We start from the raw sequence: 12129 nt of genomic DNA on the forward strand, positions 1-12129 counted from the left end.
CAGGTGTATCACCTGAAACAATGCTAAACAAAAGGTAGCAGCTCGAGTCATGGAAATATATCCAGAATCTGTAGAGTGTATGAATACGTTTATTGTGCTTAAACTTAACATGATTTGTGATCTCTGTTACTTACTATTTTCCCACATACTGTTCCAGGTGTGCTGGACAGGTGTACTATTCTGAAGGCGAGGTCACATGTGGCCATCTGACAGGTATGCAACCCAAGCCCAGTGGAGTGTCACGGACCATGTGGGCTGAATGTGAAACTCAAGAATGTTTGCAGGAATAATGAAAGAAGTTAACATTGATCAATCTACAGTGCAACACTACTCATAACTTGTAAACTGTTCAACCAAATTGGACAGAGGAAGCCAATATGTAAGACTGAGTGCAAGATGAAGATGCTCTATTTTAAATGCTTTCAAAGCCATGTCTTAAAAAAGGATAAACTGCGGCAGAGTCATATCTGTCCTGTTTTCTTGGCTGACAGAAAAGCATGACTAAGTGTGTAAAGCAGGTGTAAACACAGCACAAAGGGAGGACGTTTCAATTTCATCTGCACTTGGAGCCCACCATGGCCGGAATGTTTGACGACTACGAGTACGATATCCTCCCCACACTTCTGGAGGACGAGGAGAATGTGTCGCTGGCCGATATCTTGGCGCTACGGGACGAGTGTTTGTCGGAGCAGGAATTGTGGGCCATCTGCAGAGAGACTTGCATGGCGCTACGCAGCATCGAGATGTCCGACTTGTTCCAGACACTCTGCATCACCCCAGAAACGCTCGCCTTCAACGCTGCTGGAAACGTCTGCTTCATGGATATTCTGGATGGTAGGTCGCTTTACTAATTTGAATATTGGGATGGTGAGTCATTTTTCTAATTGGAAAATTGAGTGGTGCAGTCAGTTTGCTCCACACTCGGTCATATTTCATTTAACTTGTTTTTGTACGCAGTGGCACTATGCCCTACTATGAAAATCAATGGTATTATGATGAATGATCATACTATTTCCTTGTAGTGAAAATTCTTCAAAAAATGAAAGAGCCCTGATTCATATTGTCCCTAATAACATATATAAGCTGATGTTGCCATCATGTTGTATCAGTTACCAGGGCTTTTGATTTTTGTTCTGTCTATGGTTTTAAGTTTCCCCCTTATGAAATTAAGAAGTTCAGTTTTTGTTATGACCATTATGATGTCTCCACTCTTTATTTGCAATCTCTCATGTTGGAGCTTTCTCACGTACCCACTGTAGACATTATGTCACCTGCAAGTGAAAGCCTGTTGTAGGTATTGTTGACGGTTTGCGTAAAAACAAACGTGTTAAGTGCAGATTACAACAAGGACTTAAGAGGATTTTTTTTTCTGGCAAAGTAATGGGGATAAATGTGCCAGTTCACTATTCACTATTCACTGTCAGGAGAGTGAAGTAAAACAATTCTATTTAGTACATCAAGCACACTGAGTACAAGATTTCATATGGAAGTATTTGTTTGTAACTGTGTTTGTGAGGTGTTTATGATGTTGAATAGTGGTTGTGTAGCCAGTGTTTTGGCAATTCTTACTTACAGATGGGTGGTTAGGGTTTTGTTCAGGTGAACTCTGGAACTTACTCTACACATGGCTGGTTCTGATTGAAAGCTTTAATGCTTTAAAACTGCAGGGTACTACATGTACATGTACTCGTAATCGTATGGTACACCTTGTAGAGCCACCCAAGCCCAGGATTAGGTTAGACATGAAACAAGGGACAGTACTAAGAGATTATCTAGGTGTTTGGGTCAAACTGAGGTCATTCTGACCCATGAGGTACTGGGGATTGGATGTTTGACATTTGGGAAAACTTTTGAATACTGTAAATTCTTCAAGTATAGCAAGTTATGCAGCTCAGTATTTTACAAGCATTTGTTGGCTGAAAGATATACCTTGGAATTTAGGTCACTCACAAATTAAGGAATTTGGATTATTTTTGTATAGGCATTCATCGTAGGTAGAAAAGGAGCATAGAGGAAGTATGAGAATGTTAATGTTTGTAGATTTTTGTTTTATGTATACAATTGATAGACATTTGTTATCTTTAATGTCTAGATTTTGTTCAAATTTTGTTTCTGTTTTTACACATATTTGTTACATGCACATGTCTAGCAGACAGTCCTTGTACCTTAGAGCAGTATATTCTGACTTTCCTGCCACCAAAGCTGTTTCCCCTTTTCCCTCCAAACGTCAGCCTTTTGATGTACAGTTTTGTTGTCCTCAAGACCTCTTCCTGTCAAGGCTTGTTGCTATGGAGATTATCAACACAAAGGGTGCTGTTGCCCCCAGCAACTGTCACTAGCGGAATTCCCTTGTCAACATAATAGCAAGTCACTATTGAGATTTTAGGATAAGAATACAAGCTCTGTTTGAAAAACATTAAAATTCTTGAACACTAACTATTCTTTTGGTAAAGAAAGGATTTTCCCATGATTGTATTTGAAAGGGGGCTATTTTTAGCAGGAGAACAATAGGGGTAGAAAATGGCCAGTAAATGATATAATGAAAAAAAAACTTATTTCAAAAGATTTATTTGTGTGTTTGTTTTGCTAGTAATTTATGAATAGTGAGTAGCATGTGTTTCATCTGAACCATTAGTCAAACCCTCTTATATAATAATGGAGCATATCCAGTAAATTTTCTAACTTCCTCTGCCCTGAGGCAAAAATTATCCTTAAAAGAGCTGATGACAAGAGACATGACAATCTAATTATTATCTATTTTACCACAGTTGGATGTCACCAAACTCTCACTCAGCATGCTGGATTTTCTTGGGATATCATATAGCACTTGCAGGTCGGGTGTTTGTCCAGGATTAGACTTTTCTTGTTTGACAATATCCAGGGATTATGTACTTTGTTGAGTATGCCTGGCTGCACTATTGATTTCAACATAGTGACAAATCTACTAACTTGTAATATTTGAGGATTCTAGTTGTATCCTCTTTTCTGAAGGTCAAAGTCCTTTGCATTTTTAAGGACTGCTATTACCATAATATTAGTTATGTAAACAATATTTATCAAAAAAAGAGTCTTGTAAGGCTTCTTGCCTTGAGTAAAAATGACGAGAGACAAGACAAGAAAACTCGTATTCCTATATGAAAGCAGAGTGTGTTACACATGCGTTCACTGGTTACAGGTGTGCTTTGCTATGACCAGGGGTATTTGCAGAAGTGCCCAGGTGAATTGTCTGGGCACCATTCAGGCCCACAATGGTCCCAGCTGGCCTATTCATGTCCCATCGCAGCTGTGACGCTAATTTGCATAAGATGGAGCTTCGTACTCCATTAATTCTCACCTCTGGCAAAAGCTGGTGGTACGAAGGTTACCTACATTGTATACAGGACAGACTGTCTAGAACAGTTTTTTTTTATAAGTAAAGATGAATTCAATAGCCAGTTAAATGAAGTACTTTGTGTGGGGTTGTAGTATAAGTATTGTATTGTAAAATGGCAGCTACATTGTAAGAGACATTGTTCATTAATTTTATGCAAAATAGGGCCACACAACAATGGAGAAGCTACATTTTGTAGGTTGTGGAGTTTGACCCATGACACATTGATCTTGAGAGCAAACCTGTCACCCTGTAAAATTATGAAAATTCATTCATCTTGTTTACAGGTTTCAATAAATTGCTGTGTAGATGAATAAAATCCATGTTGCCCTCATATGCACAATATTTCTATGGTGGCCACAGGTGGAAATTGAACCTCACATACAGAGGAAGGCTTCAGGAAGCACAATGATTTTGATTTGATGGATCAAGATTATGGCCAAAATCATAGGCATGTATCAGTGCCCAGGCTAAGTAACAGCCTTTTTTTGCTCAGCGTTGTGTTATACACTTGCCAGTATATATCCTCAGGGGTTTTGGAAAGTGTATTGGATATTTGACAACCCATTTTTCCATGACACAAAATATTTCATTTGATATCCTTGACCAACTTTAAGGGAATGCCCCAAATTATGCATATTATAGGATATTTGGAGCTTTTCCAGTTTGGAAAAAAGTAGTTCTGTAATTAAAGTAAATGCATTTTCTTTTGTGCTTATTTTATTTTGCAGTATTGAAAAGGTAAAAGGATTTGCGGTTGCTGTTGAAGCTAGCCTGTAGAACAATTATAGAATTAGAAAACATCTATTTCATGTATTTGAAGGGTGAGGATTTAGCCTTAAGGGGTCACCAAAAATACCACAAAAATATTCTGTGAACATTCCAAGATTTACAGTAATTTGTTATCATAGTTAATTCTGCTCATGGAGGTCCCTTGAGAGAAAGTTAGAAGATAATTAATTCTTTTTTATTCCTTGTCTCTTCATCAAAGCAGGAATCTAATGTGTCACTATCATTTCATTATTGTTGAAGAATTCTATTCTCCACGCCCTAGCCCACTTATTAATATTGGGGGCATGTAATATGTTAATTTGGTGTGTATTGATTGATTAATGGCTTTGTGATATCTCTCAGTTTGAATAAGCTCCCTCGTAAAATTGAATTCATAAGTATCCAGAAATGTCATGGGGAAAACGCATCTTGTCATGGTAGTGTTTTTTGCAGGAGCAAGAAGACTGATTACCGATGGAATTTATCTTTCATTTTAATAACAGTTACTGTAGCATAAGCATTTATGTTGTGGCGATACCCTTTCTGTCTGTTTGAAATTCTTAGTTGGGCGCTGAGCACTTGAAATATAAAATTAACGGATTTTAGTCCATCACTTGCAGGGATATGTGCACGGCAGGGCCATCTGTAGTAAAACTATAAGTCTCTCAGGCCTCCAGGGACCAGTAGCTAACCTGTGCACGGTAAAATGTACCAGGAAGGCAGGCCTGGAATAAACTTGTTTTATTAGGGCAAGGTGACAGTTTTAGAATACATCCCTTTTATCTTGTCATGTTGAACACATAAATGCCCTGCAGACACCCACTAGGTTTTGCTTGCAGCCATTTCTCCAATTATTCTAATATTCCCCATGAAGCCATGCCTTACCAAGATGTTTTTATTGCTTTCAGTAGGCCCCAAACCCTCCTTTCTTCCAAGCCTTTATGTCGTCTTCCTTCTTCTTTCAAACTGCCAAGCTTAGCCTCATGAATTCCTTGAGTTTACAATTTTTCAATGTTGATGGAAATGGTCCCAGCATTACCTTTAAGCAGGCTCAGTCCAAAGCACTGACAGCAAGAGTTATGGTAATAGCAGCTCATCTTTGGGCACACATGAAATTCATCTGACATTGTAAAATATTTTCACTTGCTAGTGAATACCCCGTCATTTATTACAGCTTTATTGATATCAATACATCCTCCTACCAGGGGTATAAACACGACTGGTTACAAGTGTGGAATATTAATAGACAAATTTTTATCATTTGAAAAAGAGCTTACAGGGAACTAAGTGCAATTTTTGTTATCAATATTGCTCAAAACAGTGTTGATAATCATCTCTCGTCCAATCATCCAATCATTATAGCCCTATTATGGTATTTAGTAATATCAGGATAAATGTTGTTTGTCCCCCTCCTTACGTTATTGACTCAGCATACTTGATGCCAGGGCATACTTATTGGATTACCGACCAATATATGTATAAGCAGTACCAACGGTGATAAATGATATTGAACAACTTTCAACTTAAATCCTTTTCGCCCCAAAGCCAGTATCATACCACCTACTCTGTTGTGGGGGATACAGGCAATGTCAAGGACATGGAAACATGAAGAACGAAATTCAGGTCAAAACAAACCTCAAAACTTACGTTTAACTGTCCATCTTAACCGTTTATTCTATAGAAAATGTCATATGGTGATATGGGAGTATCCATCCTCAGACTTTTGGGCCTGCAGCTTTGGAAGTTTCCATCTTCTTTAATGGCAACTTTTTTGTCCTCAAACTGCATGTTACAGGTGAGCATTTTGTGCTCTGAGCTGCCAATCCTGCCATGTGACGTGCGTGCACAATCCTCCAGCTTTGCCGGGCCAGTTGTAAAACTCTGTTTCCCTGTACACCATTACTGCCACCAGGCAGGTACAGCCCCGGGATGAATGTGAAGATTGCTAGCCTACTTACTTTGGGCTGGCAGGTTGATCTAGTAATTTACAGTCAAGCCTTTATCGCCAAGTCTGCTAATTACTGCTCGTTGCTAAAGCTTTGCTGTAGGCCCACTCTTCACATCGTGCATACACAACGGAAGATTGGCAGTGTGACAAACTACTGAATATGTCTCTGACATCCAAAAGGGCAAACACTACATTTAGGTGTAGAAGAAATGAAAATTGCATTCACAGGTATTAGTCTAAGTCTTGAGTTTCAAGAGTTGGTGCATACAATGTACCTTTTGCATACATACCAAGGCCACAGTAAGTTGAAAAACTTGATTTTATGGATGACATCCGCAGGTGCATTACTTTTCACCAGTTCTAAAACAGTAAAAGAAACACCTCTTCTGACTAACTGAGGCTCCATGCAAGTCCGAAACTCGCTGACCCATATTGCTGCAAAAGGCCAACATGCGCTTTACCCTCTGATAGTGTACAATGTACTTCTTTGAAATTGCTTTTGTCAATATGTCAGACATTGATTACTTCAGCTGAGTCTGCTAAGATGAACAAGACAATCTACATGTGCCTCCTACAAATAAAGTTTCTTGTGATACACTGTCCTGTGGTTCATTTTGTATTACCAGCTTTGTAGTCCTGTGTTCAGCAGCATTTCGATTTTCTACTGGATTTGTCAAGTCAGTGTGGTCTAAAAACTGCTTATCTTCAAAATCTAATTTTCTTCCTGGTGGATTTTCCTGCTAAGTAGTTGTATTTCTATGCTACGGCTCGATTAATTGTCTGAGGATATTAAGTTATATAGCTTTTCTAACTAATCAAAAATATTTAAAAAATCTTTTGATGAGTAATAAAGGAGGAAGAGATGAAACTTAAATTCCTTTTGTACTTACTGGTACAACATGTACTTTGTCAGAGAAGGAGCTTATTCTAATGGCACAATGTTTTGTAACCTGTATTCCACGCTGAGTTCAACTATGGCAGTTTACCTAATTGTCTCTATGGGGAGTGGGAAGTGGCATATCTGTCATTGCTTTCTGGGCTAATTGTCAGCATGTATTAGTGGTAACGAGGCTGGGATCTTGTCTTCCTGAGCAGTAATCAGCTGCCTGATGTTTGAATCCATCAGGTACAGGTTAGACTAATTAAAGCACTGAATTACATGTCGACGTATTGAACGTTATTCACATCAGTCAGGCTTTCACCATACATAAGTGATCTGTGACAGACATGTACAACTGAGTGTGTATCTATGAATTGTGCTTTAATTTCTTATAATTACCTAACAAGAAAAAAGCTGGGCGGGCAGAACAGCAAAGTAACAATGGTTTCAACAGGCAATCATAGGTGTGAGGAAAACATGGCTAAATCAGAAATGAGACAGAGACTCAGAAGTTATCATTTATGATCAGACTAGAGTCTATACCTGCTGTAATTTTTGCTATCTAGTTTTCTTACCCTGGGCCTCTGAGATACCACAGTGGGTGATGTACATGTAGGCGGTTTAAGAAAATGACCTTACAATTACAATTTTTGTTTCCATTCAATATCAACATCTTCCCCATTTATCTCAGGCTCCCTCTCATCTTCCAAACATCTCCTGACTCACTGTTCCTTCTATGCATACCTGTACCTCCCCCCTAGTGCCTTGCCCTTGAACAATGATTAATGCTGCCTTCTGCCCCACTGAGCAACGTTTGAGTCAACCCTGACTGATGAAAGTCAAGTGGAGGGTAACCAATGTGGAGTGAAATTGCACTTTGGTTGATCAAGCCTGCCCAGTCTCAACCCTATTCACCGTAATCTTTGATTTGTTGATGTTGCTGAAGTTTCTACCTGTAAGATGTTCCTTACCATGGCATCCATGGTCAAAATGAATATGTTGAGTTGCACTTGCAGTGGAGTTGCAACAAATCTTCAAAGGAAACATTGTGTGACAGCAAACTAACAGTATTAGATGCTGATGAGGCAGTGCAAGTTTTATCAAGCACCAATAACATCAGTTAAGTATGTGGGAGGGATGTTTTTCCACATCATCAGACTTCTCCGCCCTCTAGTTTGAGCCAAACAAAATAGCTAATCAGCCTGTCTCCACATGAACCCCACCCGTTTGTTTCTGCTGGGTGGAAAATCACACTTGTTTACTTTCCCGAGGGACCTGCCATGCTTCACATAGGGATGCTGGCTTTCACACCCTGCTGCTGTCTGCAGAAACCATGTTCTACATCTTCAGCACAAACTGAGAAATGGAAGTGTCTGACCAGGGCTCAAAATGTTCTTGTACCTACAACCCGGAAAAATTGTTCAACTTGCAGAAAAAAACTATCAAATAATCTTGTAATTTTGTGAGCTTCAAGAATGGAGTTTATATTCTCAAGTTATGAATCACTTATTCATTGCAATAATTCAGTATTTTGTAAATAAAGTTTTTTGATCCCTGTATATGCCGACTTATTATAGTTATACTGTACAACATCCCTTCCAAAGGATTACAACCTGTACTGGTACATGTACATATGTAGTACAGATCATTCAAAGACCATTCAAATATGGTCACATACAGGTGTAACTACCAATGCTTAAGTAGAAGTTGAATTCAGGCGATTACTAACCATGGTATTGGAGGAATGTCAACAGATGTGGATAAACCCAGCCTCACCCCACACGTACCCTGTGTTGTTACCAAGAGCAACTCATCAGATCAAAGTGTGCTTCAGCTACATGTATTGGCGCAGACTGTAGCTCGTCAAATCTGCTTAAAGTGACTTATTAAGGCAGTATTAATGTGGGCAGTGCAATCAATAGGAAGAAAGCAGAGGCTGATTGAAGATTTGATAACAACAATCATGATAACTGTCAGGACAAAAGGAAGACGTCCTGACCTTTATCTTGCCTTAACTATCAAAGACTGTATCAGATAAGCAATTCAAGTTGCAATTGGTTCAACTACTAAAGGCTGTATCATAAAAGCAATGTTAGGGCAAAAAATATCTTTTGACAATACTCCTTTTTATTTGAAAATACAGAATATTCATTTGCCAGTTCGTGCCCAAAAGCTAGATGCAAGTAATAAGATTTAGGAAACAAACCTTGGAAACAAATTGTCGGTTCTGTGATCTCTGTGCAAGTATATTTACCCCCGCTTTTCAGTCTTCTTGCATGCCTGTTTTTTTTAAATTCGTAACAATCTTGTTTGTGTCTGACTTGTTTATAATTTTAGTTGGATCTGAAGAAATGTCTGCACACATTAACTTCTGTCTCATTTGTCTGTTGACAAGTTGTTGTAGTAAAACAGCAGCCAAGTTTGCAGACACACATAAGTGTAGGATGTGCAAACAGTGCTTGTTAAATTGACTGCCAAGCAAATAGTAATAGTTGGCCTAATGTTCTAGCATTCAGTTGTTTTTTGCCTACAGTTATAGTTTTCATTCAGACAGAAACGGTATTTTGTTAGAATCTATTTTGTACGATATAAAATAACTTTAAATTGTAATGAATGACCGTTTCCTTTCCATGCAGACAACCAATCAAGCTACTGCAAAATTGCTACCACTGTTCTTGGTGATCGGCCTGGGAGGATAATCTAGTTGAGCAGTGACATTTAATCATAAATAAATTAATTAATAACAATATCCTACTGCAGTTGATGGCTTACATTGCATGTTTCCAGATATTTCTTTATCTATCAATCATTAGATGTAAATAAATTAGGAACAGTAGCTGGACAAATAGGGCGTTTTCTTTTAGAATGTAGATATGAAGTGAACTGAATAAGGGCTGTTTCAAGTAATAAAGTAGGGAACAAGAAAGCTGGTCAAAAGTGAGGTGGATTCTTTGGTCACTTTGACTCATTAGCAATTTGACTACATGAATGACTGCTAAATCTGTGTGGTTACAGCCCAAGACGACCACCCAGGGGACCGGGAAAAAGCGGTCGATTTGGGCTGGTGGTCGCTGAGAAGAGTATCGACTCAAAATATGCCCGTTGCAAACTGTAAATTGTAAATTTAACCCCAAGCTTTTATCGAGCTTTTATATGATAGTGTTTTAAAGCTCAATATTTGTACACTAACGTTTTAGACAGTAAGGGAACTTAGATGCTGTCAGCTAGTATACAAGCCTTTATGCGTCGCTGTGTTCTTGATCGCCGTATCTGAAATAACTACAGTGCACCTTTTGAATTCGATGCCCGGTACGTCCCGATAGCGTACTTACCCACGCCGGTGAATGTAGCAGTACAGTTGGACAAAAGCACTACACAGATCTTTCTTTAAAAAGTATGAGGCTATATACATTTCAGCACTCGTTCACTTTATAATGATATAGATTTTTTAAAAAAACTAAAGTCGGATTTTCTTGCAACGAAATTTCCTCCCATATTACAGTAGACTGCCCCCATTGACCCACCCATTGACCGCCGCCATCCTTATTCTAAACATAACATTGTAATGGCAGTCAAAATCCGAAGCAAACTGGCCGATTTCGGCACAAAATCCCCCTAGTAATCATCAAAAATCGATGAAAACCTCAATTTTGAAAATTATGCGGTCGTTATGGGTCCCAATTTCGGCCGGTCGCGGTCGCGGTCGCGTTGGCCAGGTGGTCGTTGAGAAAAGGTCGCTTAATGCTTACGTCAATGGGAAAAAAAATCGGGACCGAGAAAAAGCGGTCGAAATGACCAGGTGGTTGCTGAGAAGAGGTGGTCGCTCGGGCAGATTTGACTGTATTTTTCTAGTTTTTCTGGCAACCACAAATGGATTTATACCTGGACAACAAAATATAGAACTTGGCAATGCAAATCTCCTCTACTATATCATAATACGTAGGGTAATGTAAGTCTTCTCTGCTACATTGTGTATTATAACTACAGAGAATAACATGCCCAACCTGGACCTGACCCTGGACCTGATTATAGATAATTTGAAGAGTGAGAGATGAATATAGCAGCTCTGTGAGTGCTACAAAATGATGTGCAAATTGTGTATTGGAATGTAGGTGGAAAAGTATCAAGTTAGTTGTGGTTTTCTTGGGTGTTATCTTTTTCTTTCAAGTGAATCTTCACAGGAGTACAAGTGTATGAGTTGGATCATATGAAGTTATGATTTAAGGTTTGGCCTAACAAATGTAGTTGAACTTAATGGACTCAAAACTAACCAAACTCTTGCTGTCCATAGACATTAGTCATCCTTTTTTAATGTCTAGATTTTCTAATCGGTCCAAAAACTGGTCTATTGTTTTTTGTTTGTTTTCTTTTAAGGACCAGTCCTGCAAGAAATGCCAGTATCATCGTACGAGAGTACCATGTATCAATACCCATTCCTAAGAACCACTTATTTATCTTCCTCTCCTTTTGTGAATAATTGATAAAGATAATAAGCGGTGTACCCAGGAGGCAGCTGTCCGCTATTGGCTTGTGCAAACGGCCAATCAACTTCTGCATTTGAGGCATTATCGTTGGCAGTTAAAATTCATTCGACAAGGTTAGTGTGTCTGCTTGTTGACCTTTATTCCTCAGGGACAATAGATACAGGAGAGATTCATCCCTACCATCAGTGGAAAATACCATTCCTATAACGACATTTGTTGCTGGGTCACGGCGTAATAATGAATTATTGATGAGGCAATTATCTAGTTATCCCTGTACCTGTTATGGCCCGTGAAGGCATGATGGGTGCAGGAACTCGCCTAGTGAACGTTGATACTGCTTTATTCCTGTAGATTGTAATTAACTGTTCCCTTGGCGACGGCAATCTCAAAGAGAACTGATCAGGGCGCAACAATGTTGTATTGTGGGTTATGGTTTATAAATAAATAGTATGGTACTATAATGGGTTTGGGAGAAAATAATGATTTAAGGACATAACATGTTAGGTAATTTGGTCATTTTTGAGCATAAGATGACTGCAAACCTAGATTACAAGAACCTATAACACACACACCTACATGTATATATGGCCTCCTTTGGTCAATATTGACCATGGTAAAATCCTAATTAATATCACCCCTGCAGCTTCCACTATGACTGAATGTTCAGTCTTGTACG

General features: G+C 38.8%; 1 protein-coding gene across 3 annotated transcripts in view; it reads left to right on the forward strand.

Annotated features, from left to right (window-relative positions):
- The window catches only part of LOC118412804 (kinase non-catalytic C-lobe domain-containing protein 1-like), a 61276-nt gene that overhangs the window by 1207 nt on the left and 47940 nt on the right, over positions 1-12129 (forward strand). For all 3 annotated transcript variants that reach the window (XM_035815832.1, XM_035815834.1, XM_035815833.1), the window contains exon 2: positions 158-834. In XM_035815832.1, the coding sequence (XP_035671725.1) occupies positions 576-834 (259 nt within the window). In that variant the 5' untranslated portion in view covers positions 158-575. The remainder of the gene's footprint in view (positions 1-157; positions 835-12129) is intronic.

The sequence above is a fragment of the Branchiostoma floridae genome, chromosome 4, assembly GCF_000003815.2.
Source record: "Branchiostoma floridae strain S238N-H82 chromosome 4, Bfl_VNyyK, whole genome shotgun sequence".
NCBI classification, from domain to species: Eukaryota; Metazoa; Chordata; class Leptocardii; order Amphioxiformes; family Branchiostomatidae; genus Branchiostoma; species Branchiostoma floridae.